This window comes from Phyllostomus hastatus, unplaced genomic scaffold (assembly GCF_019186645.2).
Source record: "Phyllostomus hastatus isolate PE091 unplaced genomic scaffold, TTU_PhHast_1.1 phas_scaffold_129, whole genome shotgun sequence".
In the NCBI taxonomy this organism is placed as follows: Eukaryota; Metazoa; Chordata; class Mammalia; order Chiroptera; family Phyllostomidae; genus Phyllostomus; species Phyllostomus hastatus.
In genome coordinates, this window is record NW_025334009.1 from 24,056,743 (window position 1) to 24,077,459 (window position 20,717).

Sequence of the window (20,717 nt, forward strand, 5' to 3'; positions counted from 1 at the left end):
CAAAGGAGCTTTTTTGATGCAAAGGGGTTCCCTTCAGTTATCTGAAAGCATGTTTTTGTTTTCTTAAAAAGATATACCTCTATTAGTTACAAGTGTGGGGGTTTCGAAAGGGGGTCCCAGAATGTTCCACTTTGACATGCGAATTATTTTGAGTTGAAGGCAATCAAGATCAAGAGGCTCGTGAGAAACTTTTATCTCTCCCTTAAAGAATTTAAATTAGAGGCCTCGCCCATAATAAGAGTTATCACCAGAAACAGCTTTTGGTTGACCAATCTATATGGCAGAGCAAACTACTGATTACCAAACATCTGTCAGCATCCACAGTGACCTTCCTCCCCTCTGAAGCTCCAAAGTGGCGCCTTCCCTCGTCCTCAGCTCAGAATGTCACATAGACCTCATCTCAACTTTCTGTCCTGGAATCTCCCGTGGGGTGGGAGGTCTCTGACTCTCCCATGTATGTGGGATTGCCATGTGTACGTATGTAATTAAACCTGGTTCTTTTCTCTTGTTAATCCATCTCATTTCAATTAAATTATTAGACCAGCCAAAAGAGCCTGAGAGAGTAAAGTTCCTTCCTCTGCTACAGAAGTCTGGAAGCATTATTAAAAGTAAAAATAATAACAAAATGAAACAAAAATCTGTAAAGTACAGTGCACAAATCAGTAGTAATCTGCCACAGAACTCATAACACCAAATCTTCATTATTTAAACTTTTGATATATGTTCTAACTTTCCCTCCAATAAATTTTGCATCAATGTATCATATAGTGTGAGAGAACACACCTTTCCCCACCCATGCCAACAGTGGAGAATCATTCTCAGTAATTTAATCAATCATTCCAAAAAATTAACACAGGCCCCCCAGTGTTTTGATCAGCATTCACTGACATGCCCCTGGAGTTGCTTTTCACGTTGCTGGTGATTTGTGTTTGTCCCTTTGCGCACTGCCTATTCATGTCCTCTGCCTGCTTTTTGAGGATGTTGGTTTTTTGGTTTGGGGGGGTTTGTTTTGTTTTAGTTTTTATGTTTTTATGTGCCTCGAAAGAGCTTTATGTCTGTCATATTCAGTGCAAATGCTCCTGGATTTTGCTGGGGGTTTGGATTGGGTGGCTGGTTTGGTTGTATAGGAATTTTTAATTTTTTACAAGTGAAATCTACAGTTGACATTTCTTTAAGGTCTTGCTTACAAAAGTCTTTCCTTTGTGAACAAAAGATAACAAAATGTATTTTCTACCAGCTATTTAACAGGTTTTTTTTTTAATTTAAAACACCCCTCCACCAACATGTCAAAGTCATAAAAGAGAAAGGCTGAGGAACTGTTGCCAATTAAAAGAGGCTAAAGAGACCTGCTTTGATACTGTGATTTATAAGAAGAAATAAATATATTTCATCTTAATTCCCTTTCCTGGCACAGTGCTCCTAAATCCATTGGAATTTCATAAGAAATGAGAGCAATACAGGTGAAAGGAGGGCCTTACAACAAGTTCCTTTCCACCAAACCTGAGTTCATATTCATTGATTTTGGGAAATCCCTAAGGGTGAGGTTAGGGGGTACTGGTTCCCAGGGTAACAAAAAAAGTGACTAAGCAGTTGGAATTTTCAGGCCATCACTCCACCTCCAGGAGGAGAGAGGGTCTGGAAGTAGACTTAATCACTAATAGCCATTGACTTAATCAATCATGCCTTCTAATGAGGCCTCCATAAAAACCCTAACTGACAAGGTCAAAGTACTTCCAGGCCAATGTCCATGCGGAGGTGCTGGGCGGGTGGCACACTTGGAGAGGCACAGCAGCTCCATGCTCCTCCCCCTAACTTGCCCAACGCATCTCCTCCATTCAGCTGTTCCTGAGTTGCATCCTTTTATAATAAACTGGTCGTCTAATAACTAAACTGTTTTCCTGAGTTCTGTGAGTCACTCAAGAAAATTATCAAACTTGAAGAGGGGGTCGTGGGAACCTCCCATTTACAGCAGGTTTGTCAGAAACACAGGTAGTAACTTGGACTTGAGATTGGCATCTGAAGTGGGGAGTAGAGGGGGACTGAGCCCTTAACGAGTGGGGTCTGCACTACCTACGTGCAGTTAGTGTCAGAATTGAGTTAAATTGCAGGGCATCCACTCGGTGTCCACTGGAGAGCTGGAAGACTTGTGTGGTGAGGGAAAGCCCACACAATGGATGTCAGAACTGTTGAGTGTGAGTTAAGAAACTATTTTCCTTTCATATAACAACTACACATGTCTGCGATTCCAGACTAGATGCTTAATGAGAGGAGAATATGCTGTAAAGAACATTTTTGGCTCAACTCATAAAACTGGACTACCAAGAGTAGATTAAATAAAGTATTACATTCATGTTAAAATTTACTGAAGTTGGCAACTGAACTGAGGTTATGTGAAAGAATATCCTTATTTTTAGGAAATATATACTTAAGTATATAGGGGAAGGGGCCATGATATACATGCAACTTATTCTCATATGCCCCAGGAAAAAAAGAACTATACATGTACAAATACAAACACATATGTACAGGTTCCTGCGTGCGCGCGCGCACACACACACACACACACACACACACACAAAAGGTCTGTCCAGAAGGTATCCAGCCATGTAGTATGAAAAATAGAGCTGTTTTTTGAAGAAGATACAAGAAACATTGTACACAGGACAATGACAGTTCAGTCCCCTTCAAACTGGGCACCTTGGGTCCTCACACAGTTCTCCCAATCACCATCAACTGCCCAACTGTAGTTTTCTGAATCTCATCAACAGTCTGAAATCTGTTCCCTTTCAAAGGTGATTTTAGTTTTGGGAAAAGCCAGGAGTCACAGGGCACCCAGTCTGGGCTGTAGTGGGGCTGAGTCACCTGGGCGATATGATGTTTTGCCAAAAACTCTGCACAAGATGTGATGCATGAGCGGACACGTTGATGTGATGAAGCTGCCAATCACCAGTTGCCCATAGCTGTGGGCTTCTGAATCATCCAAATAGTTTCCATGGAAGAAACTATTTCCTTCATGTTCAAGCTTAACACAAAATGTGATGCAGATTCATTGCTCTACTTACCCAGTCATTTTGAATGCAACAGCTACACAGTGTACATGCTCATTCATTTATATATATATAAATATAAATATAAATATAAATATAAATATATATATATATGAGAAACTCAAAAACCAAATAGGATAAAATGTTACTGTAGTATTAGCACAGGTAGCTAGTTACGTATTTTAAAAAAGAGAAGGGAAATTAACTAACTAAGACTGATTAACTAGAAAGCTACACGGAACCCCAGGCAATAGCTGCAGGGGACTTAATCCTGACCAGGCAGGAAAGGCTGGCTTTCTAATCTCTTTGGTGAACAACCAGCCTCCATTAAGTAGATTACTGATGGGAGAGGGGAGCCATAAAGAGTAAGGAGAAAATTCCTTTGTTGGGCTCAGGTGCAGTAGAAGTCAAGACAGCACAGGGCAGGTCATCCTGCTAATAAACTCATGTGCAGTAGAAGCCAGATGATGAAGCAGAACTCTGAGGCATGCACAGTAGGAACTAACATGGCAATCATAAAGAGGAGGAGTCTAGCCTGGGAAAATCTGCGGAGAGGATCAGACAGGTTAAGGGCACAGAACCCAAAAAGGTCCAGGAAAAAAATTGGATAGCAGGAGGCACCAGCATAGCCCCAGGAAACAGACTGAATATTTTAAAAGAAAGCCTAGCCATTCCCAAACCCAAGTAAATATAATCAAAGCTTAACAAAGGCCGAGACATACATGTTCTCTCTCTCTCTGTAGCAGCCACACAGGACAAAGCATAATATGGAAAGTGGGTCGCAGGAGAATAGAGGCTAAGCTGAAGACTAATGAAGCTTCGGATGCTGATTCTGCGGTAAGGGCACAGAATCTCTGGGTCGTGGCTTTGTGGGCTTTGTGCAGTCCCAGAGGCTGGAGTCCTGCAGAACAAGGGAGCTAAGCCACCTGGTCATGAATGCAGTAGTGCAGTTGCATCTTCAGGGGCATCTGTACCCTGTGTGCCATTCCACTTCCAGTAAATCTTCCACTATACCTCAAAGGCTCCCATGTGAGAGTCCCTGGAATTCTTTTCTCACAACTGTACAAGAATCGTATTTCCAGATCGGTTGGCAGACCCACCTTGGTCCCAGTCCAGGTCCAACAACAGTAGGCAAATATGGGCAAAGACAAAAAGGATGTTCTTTCTTTTCATTCTCAAGACTTTTCTGTAAGTTTAAAATTATTTCCAAATACAAAGTTTTTAAAAAATCTTTCCTCCACCTGGAATTTCATTATCAAATGTAAACAACCGTGCTGTCATTTCAAACAGCCTTCCAAGAGCCTGGTACAAAGCATTGCTATCATTACCCTAGAATGGCCAACCCGACTCTTGGGAAGAGCTCACTCCTCCTGGTTGCGTGTGGAGGGCAGCGGGGAGGGGAGGTGTGAGTCAGAGGACAGGGGAAGGCTTTTCTGCCTTTACATCTCTCCAGGAGGGTGTGCCACGGCACCTCTCAGTGCTGTGTCAGACTTGCAAATACCCAGGGTGCCACAGAGTGAACCGCCAAAAGCCTGCTGCTAAGAATCATGGTGCAGCTGTTGCCTTGCTGGGAGCAGGAAGTGCACTGTCACCGTGTGCTGTGACCCTCACTAAGCTCTGGCTCCATGTACCACTGGAGGACAGCCTGCCAGTCCTCACATGCCAGGCAGGGTGAGCAGGCAGAAGCCAGGCCAGCAGCTAATGTGTCTCTGGCTCCTTGCACTGGAAAGAAAGCAAACGGCACAGCATCTGTAGGATTTGTAAGCTGTTCAAATACATTTCTGGTTCATGGGAATTTGAGATCGAGGCTAAAAGAGGTAAAACAAATTCCTTCAATGAAACCTTGTGAATTGATGATGTGCAAAAGGCTTATAGTTTAAAAGTGGTTTCATCTTTTGTAATCTCACCACTGGAGTGGAGAAAAAGAGAAGTTTAAGATTAAGAGTCCTTTAGGTGAATTGAATCTAGTAAAAATACAATGTAAGCCACATATGTCCATTTAAATATTCTAGTAGCCACTTTAAAAAAGTTAAAGAAATTGGTGAAATTAATTTTAATAATACATCTTATTTAATCTAATACATACCAGATTATTCATTTCAACATGTTTCCAATATAAAAAAGTATTAATATTTTACATTGTTCTGTCATACAAAGGCTTTAAAACTGTGCATTTATTTAGCCCTGGCTGGTGTGGCTCAGTAGATGGAGCATCAGCCTGCAGACTGAAAGGTCACCAGTTCAGTCCCTAGTCAAGGCAATCGCCTGGGTTGTGTGGGCCAGGTCCCTGGTTCGGGGTGTGCACAAGGCAACCAACTGATGTATCTCTCAACACATTGATGTTTCTCTCCCTTTTTTCTCCCTCCCTTTCTATCTCTCTAAAGTAAATGAATAAAATCTTTTAAAAAATAAATAAAACCGTGTGTGTTTAACACTTGCAACACATTTCAATTCAAGCTGGCCACACTTCAGGCGCTCAGCAGGGCAGCCACACATATCTAGTGACTGCTGTGCTGGCCTGTGCAGGTGATAAGCTATGAAAGCCTCTGCTCAGATAAAAGCAACCAGCCACCTTGTTACTATCACCGAATTTAATGAATATTTATCAATGAAGGAACTACATATATTAGGAACTAGAGCAAAAGTCAGTCCTTAATCTCAGCCCAGTAAAGAAAACCAATAAGGGTATAGATAATTATAGTTGTCCAAAAAAAATGCATTGCAATCAAACTCCAAGAAGGTCTCTCTATTCTCTCTACCGAGTTCTATAGTAGTAAGACCTTGAAGGTGAGTAGGGTTCCCCTGGCAGAAAATGAAGGAAAGGCATTGCAGGTGGTATTAGCCTCCTCTTCTAAGGTATAGGTGGGAGGAAGTGTAAAGAACATGAAACAGCCTGGGGGCCAAAATGCAACACGGATGGGGGGGCGTGGAGGCCAGACAGTAGAAGCCTGAAGAATCCCACATGCCCAGCCAAAGCTGGGCTTCATTCTGAGAATAATGGGGAGCTCTGAGGGGTTACACTGCAATCAGAGTAGATCACTACTTCCTTGAGGAGTTGGATGCATAAGAACGGAGGTAAGTACACCAGGTGCCGGTGCAGACACAGCCAAAGAATAGAGGGAACAAGCCTGAACTCGGGCAGTGCCAGAGGGGCACACGGAGAGAAAAGCAACAGGACTTCATGACCAGAGGAAGGTAGGGGAAAGTAACTTATATCACGCAAAAACAGTATTATCAGTTTATCCCCTTCCCTCCTGCTGTCCCAGAATCACAGGTCCGGACAACTCTGAGACCTGTGTGTAAAAGGCAGCATTAGAAAAACAAAGGACACCCAGCCAAGAGAAGTATGCTGGCTCAGGAGGCTGTGTCAGCATGCTGGCTGAGCACCATGTCATTTGGCATGTGCACAGCACACGTGGAAATGGGGACTCTGGGGTGACTGAGGTGGCAGAGGGTCTAAGCAAATGTGGGAAGGCCAAAGAAAATGTATTAGACCAAATGATTTGCCTATGAGCTAAATGCCTGAAATAGTCCATAAAAAAATATTGGCAGTCCCTTCCTACGTCATACTATTCAAGAAACAAGTTCTGGAGTAATTGTTAATGCTAACTTTTTACTTTCCTTGAAAGTTTCTATTGTAAATAAGCAGGTAGCAGAGGTAACCATAGTAATAAACAATTGCCACTTTCCATTACTGTAATGTTTAAATATGTATGTGTGTATATAATATATATGATATATGTTAAGTATTATATCATATTTACTAACTATATATCAGAAAAAAACTGATGGTGTTGAAAAATAATCAACACCTTCTACATAAAACTACAAAAAAAATTTTAGTAGTCAAATTTAATAATCAGTATGTTCTGGCACAGTCCAGAACAATGGACTCCAAAATGACAAAAATTCCAGTTGTGTTTTGATAACAATGGTGTTTTTTCCTTTCCTGATCATGGAAGCAGGTAGCTATTTAAACAAGCTGGCTCAAAATCAGGAATTTTTATTAATGCTCTATAATATAAGAAGATATGTTTGGGCCAACTGAAGTGCTTTGTTAGCACCCTTCATCAAATGTTTATAAAATAGCACTGGCTGGTGTACTTCAGTGGACTGAGTGCAGGCTTCAAAGCAAAGGGTCGCAAGTTCAATTCCCAGTCAGAGCATATGCCTGGGTTATGGGCCAGGTCCCCAGTGAGGGCCACATGAGAGGCAAGCACACATTGATGTTTCTCTCCCTCCCTTTCTCCCTCCTTCCCCTCTCTCTAAAAATAAATAAAATCTTTTTTAAAAGTTTATAAATAAATTTATACCGATCTCAAAAGTCAAATCTCAGAAAATGGACTATAATGTTCTAGACCATCACTATGCAACAGAAATATAATATGAGCCATACACATATTTCGTGTTTAAAAAATAGGTGGAACTAATTTTAATAAATTTTATTAACACAATACATCCAAAATATCATTTCAGCATGTAAGTCAGTATTAATAAGATATCTCACTTTTTTCACAATAAGCTTTCAAAATTTCGCATGTATTCTGTCTACACTTATGGTACATTTGAAATCGGAGGAGCGACGTTTCATGTGCTCATTAGCCCCATGTAACGAGTGGCTCTACTATGAGACAGAAGGACGAGACTAACCATTTCAATCTGCAGATGAAGATACTGAACTGAAACGAGGTTACAGGACTTCGTCACCAGCTGAGCCAGGCCTAGAATGCTTACTTCTTAACTCCCAGGTGAATGTTCTTTCCACTTGACGGGACTGTTGTCAGCCCTGTGTTTCATACCCAGGAGACACAGGAGAGTATCAAATTATGGCAGGCCAAGGATGCCTGGCATGGAAGTGACTGTCAGACCACATGAAACCAGAGCTCACTGTCGAAAGAACCCATACGGCTGAGCCAAGAGATGCCCAACAGCAAATCAACAGACTAGATATCACCTCAATCGATGAGCCTGAATGTTTTGTTTCGACCAGTCCAGCAGTATTACACATTGACACATGTATATGATTACTGCTGCCTAAACTAACCATGCTCAGAATAGTGACAGTGAAAGCAGAACGGCATGCACAAACTGAAAGGTATTTGAGAATTAAGGCTTGCAGGATGCTTTGCAGAATTCCCTGGACCCCAACCTCTACTTTGCTGGTAAACATTAAGAAGTAATCTGCATGTAAATGAAGTAAGTCAGAGAAACACAAATACCATATGATTTCACTTATATGTGGAACCTAAAGAAGAGTACAAACAACAAACAAACAAAACAGATACAGACTCTAGATACAGAGGACAGGCAGATGGCTGGCAGAGGGGAGAGGGCTTTGGGGATTAGGTGAAAAAAGGTGAAGGGATGGAGAAGTACAGACTGGCAGATACAAAATAGTCTCGGGAATGCAAAGTACAGCACAGGGAACATAGTCAATAATAATGTACTATGTATGGTGTCAGATGGACACTGGAAATTTGTGAGGGGGCACGTGGCATGGTATATAAAAATAAATAAATAAATAATAAAATAAAATATCCACTTGGAAAAAAGTGATCTGCATGAACAAGATGTCCGGAACTTGCTTAAACTACTCTGGAGGGGAAAAACAGGGAGGGTAAATGGCAAATGTAAATAAGGTAATGGGAAGAAGGTGGTTTAGCAAACTATTCTTCCTACTTTATATATGTTTGAAGCTTTCCATAATAAAACAAATTCTTAAAGGGAGGAAGTGGGAGGAAGCATAATCTCAGAAAAAGGTTTTCTACAGCCTTGATGCTAAGATACTATGGCATTCAGAAGTAATTAATTCAGAGAGTACTTGAAAAGGTGTAGACATATTAATTTAAGAAAGCAAACTGAAGAGGAACAGTAAAGAGGGAGAAAAGAAAGAAGGGGAAAACATTTTGAAAGCACCAATAACCCCAATACCCTAAAAAAAATCACTGTCAGCAACTCAACATACATCCTTCCAGATATTTTCCTGTTTACATATATTAAAATGTCATATTTTCTAAACTAACAAAATGAGATTATTTTCATAGGGCTGTTCTTGAGTCAATATCCATGCACTTGGGAATGACTGCCTTCCATGTAGCTGTCCGTGCCGGTGACATGCTGAGAGCTGGGCACGTGACAGGCACACCACCAAGTAGATCCCCTTCTCTGGGGATTTAGATTCCAAACCTCAGGGATGGAGGCAGTTGGAACAGAATCACCCAGCAGCAATGTCCAGGACAGAAGGCCCATAAACTCCAGCAGCTGAGATCGTCTACTGAAACCTGGTTTCCCTTTGTTTTCAGCTTCGAGGAGCTATACCAGTACCCCTCTCATAAACCCTGTTTTCTTATTTAAACTACATAGAATTCATACGTGCTGTTTGAAGTGAAAGAAGAGCTCATAATGCATTAATTTGCTAGGCACCATTCTAAAATCTTTACATGTGTTACCTCATTGAATCCTCACAACAATCCTATGAGGTAGATACTATTTTTTTTTTATCCCCCACCACCACCACCCTGGACCAGAACTTTTTCTTTTTTTACATTGCTTTAAGAGAGAGAGAAAGGGAAAGAGAAACACTGATGTGAGGGAGGAGCATCAATCAGTTGCCTCCTGAACACGCCCTGACCAGGGACCCGCAACAGGACCAGGGATTGCCCGGACCAGGGACTGCCCAGACCAGGGGTCACACACACCCACACCTGGACCAGCAATGGAACCTGCAACCCAGGTAATGTGCCCTGACTGGGAATCGAACCCATAACCTTTCAGTTATAGGATAACACTCCAACTGAGCCCACACTGGCCAGGGCTAGATATTATTATTAACTCCATCTTTGAAGAACCAAGAAAACTGAAACCCAGGTGGATTTCAATGAAATGCTCCAACTCACAGCTACTGATTGTAGAACCAGAATTTGAACCCAGGCTGACAGATCCTATACTTCCTAAATTATAAAACCTCCAGTTAAGTTGCTTTATGACCTGCTTTTTCTGTTAATAATATTTTAATTTTAATCATATCTTTCCATGTGGGAAAATACATCTTTTTCTGATGGTCATATTAAATTTCATAACATAGATTTTCATAATTTAACCACTTATCTCCTACATTGTGAAGTTTAAGTTGTTTATAGTTTTTAAATATCATTTTTAAAAAGTCTATAATAACTCTCTTATTGGTTAATTTGAAGGCACATCATAACTCATTATTATGTAGGTTAAATTTTTGTTATAAATTTGCCAGGTAAAAGAAATGTATCCTTTTATCCCCACTCTATTATACACTGCCAAATAAGGGTACTTGTTTTCAAATCTGGTTAAGAAATATGAAAGGGAACAAAGTTAGCTTGCCTGTGGGCATTCACATGTGTCATAGAGACACTGTGCTCAGCTAAGAAAAAGACTGTTTTTGAACGTGAACTGATGTTTCCCAATCAACACCAAAGGCAGTTCAATCCCAGGGCTACAGGACTGCCTGAGGCCTGAGCCCAGCTTTCTACTGCACCAGCTTTGCTGAGGTGATTCTAAAGGGCATTCACTCAGGGATCAGTTGCAGAAAAGGTAAGTGATAAGCAAAGGTGTTTCTCTAACTTTTGAAATCTGTCCTCTGCACTGGCTGCTTCAAAAATCAGGACTTAGACTATTCTAGACACCAGTTAAATCAACACGGTGATGCAATGATTAGTGTGTTTATTTCATTTGTGAGATCAGTGTTCTCAACTTCCCTTTTCAGGTTACTCCAGTGCAGTAACTTCCTGGGAGGATCATGCTCTCCCCAGTTTTGCTCTGTAAGTACTGAGATACTCTCCGGCTGAGTACAAAATAAAACCTGAGACTTGGCCTAACACCATGCTGACCTTGAAGGTCAATGCTGTACCATTTGATATCAGCTGGAAGCTTGTGAGAAAAATGATGTCAAAAAGAAGCCACCCACTTATAAACGGTCGGGTGGAAAATGCTCCTTTAGTGAGAATATTCTCCTACATGCCCTGGCAATGCTAGACAGTAAACTGGACATAAAGACATTCTTTGGGACTTCTGAATAACTGAAGGCAAAAATGTTAAGTGTAATCTTCCAAGATCCTTTATTAACTAGAATTTTAGTATCTAGGGAAAACTACCCATATTACCCATTAACTTTTATCTACTCAAACATAATACAATTTTAAAAAAATAACCTCAAACTAGTATGAGGTCAAGACCATATTAGCACAGTCCAGTTGAGTAACTTTGTCTGAGTCCATCCTGCCAGCGTGACGATGATTATCTTGCAGGGACAGATAAAGCTGAAAGGGAAAACACGAGTAAACGTTTACTGAGCACAACCCCTCTGAGGAAAGAGCCACCAGATGAAGGAAGCTAAAGAATAGGAAGATAAAAAATGAAGCACTTCCAGAAAGCAGAGGGAACCAGAAAATAACAACAGCAATAAGACAACCAACCACTCCATTGAGGTTTCAACCTCAGGGGTCACAGACCTGCAGGACGAATCAGGACATGCTACACATTATTCTAGCTCAGCTGTGCGGTTCCTCCTACCTGGCAATCCCCCAGTGGAACGCAGCTCTTGGGGAACAGGGAAAGAACCAGAGCAGACAGTGCAGGGTTTGTCTCTCCCATGAAGCCCTCCCCAGCAAATTCATGAGACTAAAGAGACTCTTTTGTTGTTGTCTCATACAGAGTTTGGTTAACCCACAGAATTCATGTTAAGTTTGGTTAACCCACGGAATTCATATAAGTTAGAACTTTCTGGCAACCATGACATCATTTGAGTTTCCTGGAAGATTTAGGAACTCACCTAGGGCATGGCTACAACTCCGGCAGGATTCTGTCAGACTGACAATCATCTGCTGCAGATCGGCTCTGGGGGGAGTGGGAGAAGGGTTGGGGTTTTTCCAGCCATTGCATTTACAAGACTCCTCAGCCTAAAAAAGGAATAAAGAGACAAAATTATGCAACAGACCGAATCTTTTACATGAGAACAATACACACTAGTTATATGACAGCTACCCTTCCGCTCCTGACTTTGTAATTTTCTAAATATGCACAAGAAACAAAAAGGGAAAAAAAGGCAGAGGGTGTCAGATTCGAGCATTCTGGTTTCTGTTGCTATTGTGTTTTCTGCTGGCTGGACTCTGAGTACTGCGGCTCACACAGCAATCCCAGACACTTTGGTACCCCTGCCCCAAGCGAATGTCCACGGAGTGGTCAGTTCCAAGGGAGTCCATCCAGAAAGCTTCCCACAATGACAAGCCAGATTCCTGAGGTCCCTGGAACACAGCTGTGGCCCATCCTATGGGCAAGTCTTGCTGGCTCCCGGGCTCCAGCTGCAGGTCTGCCCCAGGGGCCAGAAGGGAAACCCTTGGAAATTAAGAAGTTAGCAGGAAATGAAGAAGTTAGCAATCTTAGGGACGTGATGGAGGGACACAGCCATGTGAAGCCACACTCTCAGGTTCTCCCAAGTCTTTTGTGGACTCCTAGCTTTACACACAGAAAGGGCCTCATCAGACAGTCTGGGATTTCTATCTGTGCCTATTTCCTGCATCTCCTGTACTAGGGCACTAGGATTTTTAGCAACACTTGATAGAAACCTTCCTTACCTCTTTCCACAAACTCTTCACACTCACCTACCTTCTTAGAGAACAATGAATGTGATTTAGCCCTTTGGGGGTGACTTGGGTTATGAAGAGGAGGACAAGCATGGAAAGTTATTGGTTATTTTCAATTACTCTACCAAGCTACCACATTGCATACTCCTGGGGTCCTATGGATTGGTAGGCTAGCATGCTTGCAGTGAGTGACTCCAGCCACTTCTACCCATTCGCTGCTGCTGTTTACCACTCTACTGCTCTTGCCATGAATTTAATGTTTCAAATTTGCTGTGGCTGGGAAACCAGGAAACTGTTCGAGTAACATGCAACATAGGCTGAGTCACTCTGAGTGAGAGCTTTCTAGGTACACATCCAGCAGGGTAACCACTCGCCTCACATGGCTACTGAGCACAGAAGTGCCCAAACTGAAATGCACTGTAGATGTCAAATATGTACCAGAGTTAGAAGACTGGTGCAAAAAAAATAAAACAAAATATCTTATCAATAATCCTCATTACTAATTACATGTTGAAACACTGGTACTTTAGTTATATGGAATTGAACGGAAGATACTAAAATTCATTTGACCTGTTTCTTTTTACTTCTTCAATGTGGCTACCAGAACATTTAAAATTACACATACAGCTCACGTTATGCACCTACTGGGCAGCGCTGGCCTATAAAACAAATTGCATGGATTTCTGTGCTTGGGCTTTGAGTTAGAGCTTGGTCCCCCAGAGGTCTTCTCTCCCTGCAGTGGCTTCCCCATGCCACCCGCTGTGTGTACCAGACAGCTGATGTTCGTAGAAGTCTGATTTGTAAAAGATTACAGAATGGTTGCTGCCTTGACCACATACAGAAAATTCTCCAATACAGGGACAATTTCTGAAGTGTGTGTATACATAGAAGAGGAGGAGAAAAACAATAAATAATTGGCAAAGCAAGAAGGGTCAAGAGGGGAGAAGGAAAATCTGCTTTTGAAACGAAGTCCTTTTCATTGAGCCCTGCAAATCTGGCAAGCCCCAGCCTACTGCTCGTCACATTTCACCACACTGGATATGGAGAAGGAAGGACCAAAAGAAGGAGCCTACACCAGCAACTACGAAGGCACAAGCCCTCGTGAGTAAGTAGCTCAAGTGACCCTCTTTCGTTTGGCCAGGTGTCTGAAAGGACCTGGCTGTTACCCCACTGCTCTGATACTAAGCTGAGCTGGGCCTTGGAATTCTCTGCAATGAGCCATCCACCTCTTCTGAGACTGGGAAGATCTCAGAGACTGTGTTCTTGAGGAAGACTCTCATGAGAACTTGCATTCCTACCAGTTTTGTAGGAACAGAGGAAGCCAGCCCCTTTGTGGACGGCTCCTCTCCTAATAGTGGAATGGACTTCAATGGACTCCCAAAGCCTCCGGCTTTTCTGAGCAGTTGGCCTGATCTTACTGCGCTTTCTGTCTCTTTGGTTACAGACAGAAAAATGACAAAACAGTCGCAACAAATCAATTAAGTACGGCAGGCCAAACCTCACAGGAAAAAACTGTAATAGCCAGAACCTTCAAGTTTGGAGAACAGCATTCTAAGCCAAAGAATCATTGGCAAAGAATCATACTGAGTCATTCATTCAAGAGTATATATTGAGGGCCTACTATGTGCCAGGTACTTTTGCCAGGTATGTAAGGAAACAATGATCCTGCCCTCGTGGAAATGTGCTGGGAGATGAGGAAACAGGCTACACAAATAAGTGATTATATAATACATCACTAAGTGGTAGTACTATGAAATGAAAGGTAAAGACATGAGGAAAGGAGAACTGGGGGAAGGGTGGGATAGACTGCAATTATTCCTGGGTATTTTCAAGAAGGTGGCATTAAAGCAAAGCCTTGATGGAACAGAGGAAGTTAACCATTAGATATCTGGTGGAAGAGTGTTCTAAGCAGAGGGAACAGCCAAGGCAAAGGCAAAGAGTACCTGGCTGCATTAAGAGCAAAGACCAGTGTGGCTGGAGCATAGTAAGTAAAACAAAGAGTTGTAGACATTAAGGTAAGTGGGGAGTAGAAGACATCCTATAAGGCCGAGCTCATAGGCAATTATAAGGACTTTAGCTGGTTTACTTGATCTGTTCTGTCCTCAAATAGATCTCCCAAGGATGAAACACGGATGAGGACAGAACATAAGGGCATGAGGCAGACGTCTTCAAATTCCTTTGTTTCTCTTTCACTTTTTGTTTCAGTCATTACCGTAAAGCATCCCCACTTTCTTTTTTCATTAAAAACAGTCATTGAAACTTAAAAAAAAAATGCATCCATTTTCCTGTTAGTGATTTACTGACATCCAATTTCTGTTTTCTTTTAAACTGCCAGGCCGGGATCTACCGTGCATTCTATGGCACAAGAAAGCACAACAGTCACTAATACAATCTTTGCCATCGGGAAGGACACACACATACATATGTGAACATGAACACCTTAGCCAAGGCCCACCAAGGAAACACGGATTCTCCTTAAATTATCATAAAGACGCCAAGGTGTCTAGGTAAAAGTTTCATTTCTCATTAAGGCCCAAGATTTACTTCAGGGTAGGGGTCAGATGGATAATGAACGAAGTTCAAAACTCCGAAGAACCATGTGATTTAGGAGTCAGTCTGCATTTGCCTCCATAACCATTTCAGTTTTGACAAATGTGATGGATTCTGCATCTCTGGACACATTGGCAACCATGGTCTAAGTCTCCTGCAGCAGGGTGTCCGTGGATAGCAAGTAAAACTGGCAGGAACTCTGTATGGATCAGAACGAAACCAAGCACGGCCAGCACTGTGACTCCACATCTCAGACACAGTCAGCTAGTTAAGCATGAAGTGCCTTCATTACAAGGAAGCTTGAGAAGCCAAATTTGCTCTGAATCGATCCAGCCTACACTCTACTTCTGTAGGAAGCACCATCAACCTTGACAAAGCACCACTTCTTGGTTCCAAGACATGCATCCACAGGCAAGAAATCTCAGTACTTCGCTTGAGGTTCATGCCTATGGGACCTTACCATTGCTTTTCACACAAGACAGCGTTAGGACTGGATCATCTAGAACACAATGCTAATGATGAATGTTTTCTCTGCATTCGGAGGGGAATGGGCACAGCACAGAGAGGAGAGGGAAGAGAGTAAACCGAACACGAACTTCTGCTCTCATGCACCTCTCATCTCATCTAGCTATTCGTCAAATGCTGAGCACCTACCACATGTCAATCACAGGACTGGATACTGGGGACACAAGCAATCTCTACAAAAATAAAAATCTACCCCAGGGGTTCTCAAATGCAGAGGAACAGTGGAATTACTGAGGAGATCCTTAAAGCTCAAAACCCACACCTGACTCCAGACCAATTAAATCAGAATCTCTGGGGACAGGTCTCAGGCATCAGTATTTTTTAAGCTAGTGAGTCCAATGTGTAGGCAATGCTAAGCACCTCTGATCTAAAAGAAAAGCATACTAGTAATGGATCCATTAAAAAACAATATGCTGGACCATATGATAAGTCTAGTCTTAATTTTTCAAGGAACCTCCATACCATACTCCATATTGGCTGCTCCAATTTACAATCACATCCACTGTGTCTGAGGGTTCCCTTTCCTCCACATCTTCTCCAACATTTGTGTTTTCTTGTCTTTTTGATTAATAGCCACTCTAACGAGTGTGAAGCGATATCTCATTGTGGCTTTGATTTGTACTTCCCTAATAATCAGAGGTGTTGAACATGTTTTCTTGTGCCTGCTGGCCATCTGCAGGTCTTCCTTAGAAAAATGTCTATTTAGATCCTCTGCCATTTTTTAATCAGGCTGCTTGTTTTTCTTGTTGAGTTGTATGAGCTTTTAATATATTTTGGATATTAGTGCTTACCAAAAATATCACTTGCAAATATCTTCTCCCATTTCGTTGGTTGCCTTTTGGTTCTTTCCACTTCCGGGTTCTCCAAAGAATATGAAAACACTAATTCAAAAAGATGTATGTGCACCCCTATGTTCACTGCAGCATTACTTACAACAGCCAAGATACAGAAACAACCTAAGTGTGCACTGATTGTTGAATAAAGATATGATATGATACACACACACACACACACACACACTGGAATACTGCTCAGCCATAAAAAAGATGAGCTATTGTCATTTGCAATGACATGGATGGACCTTGAGGGCATTAAGCTAAGCAAAATAAGTCAGATGAAAAAGGACAAAAATTGTATGATTTCACTCATGTGTATTACAAAAAACAAACTTAGAGATGTGGACAACAGATTGGTGGTTAGCAGAGGGCAAGAGGGCGAGGGGAGCAATAAATGAGTAAAGGGTGTCAAATGTATGGTGGTGGATAGAAACTAGAATCTGGGTGGTGCACGTGCTATAGTGTACACAGGTACACTATACACAGTACTGGTACTGTGTACCTGTACACAGGTACAGGTATCAAATCATAATGTGCGCCTGAACCCATGCTTTAAGCCAATGGTACTTCAGTTTCTTGTTTTTTTGTTTTTTGTTTTTTTTAAAAGCATGCTAACAGGGCATGCCAGGGAGATATAAACAGATGAGGGGAACATCAAGTGGGATAGTTCATTTCAGAAGAGAATAGTATGTGTGTGCTTCAGGACACGCCTCTTCCCATCCCCCTCATGTACAGTCAAATACATGTAGGCACTCGCTTCCTCTAGAACATTGTTATGTGATGGGAGACCAGTGAGGCTCATCTCAAGTGTGACAGAGGGGAAAGGCAGGGGATAAGGGGAGGTTGTAACTCTTTCCCCATGTCAGAATTTTCTAGGATTTTTGTGAAGTGGACAGAGGAACATATGTAATTTAAAACTCTAAAATTATCACCATAAAAAAATATGTATTATAAATAAAATTACCCTTGCCTTTCTTAGTTATGGAGTTTGTCTTAAAAAATTAACCTAAGTTAAAAACAAAAGGTTAAGAACTACTGACATAGAAAAGATAAAACTCTGGGACTGAATCAAAGAGGCTGAGGTATACCTATTCCTCCGGAAGTTCTGCTTAGCAAACGGATTTCCTGGAAATTTTCCCTGGTAGCCTTGTAGAAAGAGACTGGATCTTCTTACAGTAAAACCAGAATGTTCTTTCAGAACATCCTGCCTTCCTCAGATTCCGGAGGAGCAAAGTAGCCAGACACAGAGAAAAGGGGCCAGAGGGCAAGGGAGATACAACGTTGGAGGCTATCCTCTGTCACAGGAGAGACAGGCAAGAGACCTGGGGACAGGGGTCCTTGCTGAGCACACCTGCAAGGGCCTGTTCCGTTCTCCCACTGTCCCTCAACACTCTGCCCTCAAACAAGCCACAACAGCAACAGGAGAAGGAATAGAGGCAGAATCATGGTCAGCAAAATGTTTCAGCTTAGGTGCAAGTTGGCAGAAAGGGTACAAGTGACAGTATCCATGACATGGTCAAGAAGATAGGCCTCGCAGTTACATCAATGTGGTTTCAAATCTTAATGCTAACGTTTACTAACTGTGGGAACCCTGGGCAAATCACTTACCCTCTCCAAGTTTCCCAATCTAAAAAATGAGCATAAAAATACTCATCTCACAAGACTGCTGGAGCATTAAGTAATTAATGTGGGTAGGTGCTATATGAATGGAAGTCATGATAAAGACGATGGAGCCGTTAATGATAATATGCTAGGAGTGTCCTGTTAGGTGAAGGGTGTGCGGAGGACAAGGGCTTTATAAGTCAAGATGACCCGTGAGAGTCAATACTTTAAAGCAAGGACTTGAAGATGATGCGACCACTAAATGTAGCTTGAGGTTACCCCATGGCCCCAACCACTATGAAATCGGCCACAGTACTTACTAAACAAATTATGCTCCTCACAGAATAAATCAGCTTCATTCCCACCAGAGGTGATAGTGATGGGAAGTCACTCAAAAGGCCCAGTTTATTACAGAAATGCAAAAGTAGACCCTTTGAAACAAACTGATTAATTACGTGAAAAAAATAGAAGGGTAAAAAAATCATTGCAATTGATTACAAAAAGCTTTTCATAAAATTCAACATCAATTTCTGAATTTTTTTTAAATAGCAAATTTGGTATAGAAGGAAATTGGCTTAACTTGAAAACAAACATTACACTGTACAGGCATAAAAATCATTCCCATTAAAGTTAACGAAAAAAAGAAATCCCTCAATTTGTCCACTATTCATCATTGTACTAGAAGTATAAAAAATACATAAAAATTGGTAGGCAATTCTTAGAGATTACCAACCCTAACAAAGAAGTCACTAAATCATTTAGATACAATAACAACACATAAAACTCAGAAGTTTTCCTCCATATTGGCAATAACCACTTAAAAAATATAACAGAAAAAAGAATCCTCATAGCAAGAGTCATAAAATATTTAAATCTTCAAGAAAAGAAGTATGACCTATGGAGGAAAAACTACAACTTTCTACTAATGACTGAATAAATGAAGAAATAAGCATTGTTCTTCAAGGAAGACTGTATATTATAAAGATAACAATTCTCAAGTTAATCTATAAATGTTATAAGTCAGATCAGTTGAGAGAACATATACTTTCTCTCTCTCTCTCTCTCTCTCTCTCTCTCTCTCTCTATATATATATATATATAGAATATCGAAGTATATATCGAAGTTAATATCGCAGTATTAACCAGAATATACAAAAGTCATCTATGACAGTAAGAAAAGGGCACAGTCTGAAAGGGGGAAAAAAAGGACAAATTCAGGTGATAAATACTAATGGAAAATAAACCTATACAAAATGATCAAAGTAAACAGTAATAGAGAAATGAAAAATCACAAGCCCTATGAGATATTTCCTCAGAGTAAGTAGATTGGCAAAAAATAAAGGGCTGACAGTGATGCTATCTTAAGCTGACCAAGATCTGAGGGAGCAGATCTCATACACCGTGTGGGGCAGCCAATCTCCTACACCGTGTAGGGGAGGACATGTTGGTTACAGCACAGCCTTTCAGAAGCCAAACTGGAATGTCTGTGCCCTTTGGCCCCACTACGCCACTAGGAAAGTCTCCTCCAGAAGTAATCACTTATGCTCAATGATACATGTACACCATTTATCAGAGCAAAAGAAAAATGTCCTCTAAGTTTTGGTCAATAACAGAAGAAAATTATGCAGGCTGATACCACAGACTATTATGCCACCTTTATCAAAAATAAGGCTATTTGGCCCTGGCCAGTGTTGCTCAGTTGGTTAGAGCATTGTCCTGTAACCAAAAGGTTTTGGGTTCAATTCCCGGTCAGGGTGCCTGCTCAGGTTGCAGTTTTATCCCAGATCTGGGTGCATACAACTCCCGGTCCAAGCACATGCAGGAGGCAGCCAAAAGATGTTTCTCTCTCACATCGATGTTTCTCTTTCTCCCTTCCTCTCTCTCTGAAAGCAATGAAAAAAAAATGTCCTCACTGTGATGATTAAAAAAAAATGAATAAGGCTATTTATACTGACATGGAAACTCTCTAAGTCCCTGTGAATGGCAGAAAAGCAAGCTATAGAACAATACTTAGTGTAATGTGATTATGTTTTTTAGAAAGACATGAATATGCAATTTAAATATATATGTGTATGTGGATATACAGAACAACTAGATAAGATAAATATATGCTCATGTAGGGGGCAAAAGTGAGATAGGAGAAGGGACCTTCACATTGTACTATGTATTCTTCTCGATGATACTCACACTCACAGGTTGTTTGCCACTTTTCTTTAACACTGATTCATCTGAGGGAAACATTCCAAGGACAGTAACACAGGCTCAGCATAAATCAGCTGGGGCTAGGGGTGGTGGAAACTACATCTTATCCCGAACCACAGTGAAGAATTCAAGGATCCAAAACTTTCCTCCCTGTGGGGCTGCTTATAAAGACCCCTCCTCCTCACCGAGGTTCCAGCCAAAAAAATAACAAGCTTGCAGTTCTTGGAGAGACAACACAGATTTTTAAAGATTTGTAAAGTTTAATTTCATTATTACAACAGACAAGAGCAATCAGCCCAGAAAGAAATTTATGCAATTTCTTGTCTGATTAACTTGACAGA

At 41.3% G+C, this 20,717-nt stretch overlaps 1 protein-coding gene across 1 annotated transcript in view; it reads right to left on the minus strand.

The window, feature by feature from the left end:
* The window catches only part of KAT2B (lysine acetyltransferase 2B), a 93,479-nt gene that overhangs the window by 52,931 nt on the left and 19,831 nt on the right, over nt 1-20,717 (minus strand). The window contains exon 2 of the mRNA XM_045856970.1: nt 11,851-11,977. Within this exon, the coding sequence (XP_045712926.1) occupies nt 11,851-11,977 (127 nt within the window). The remainder of the gene's footprint in view (nt 1-11,850; nt 11,978-20,717) is intronic.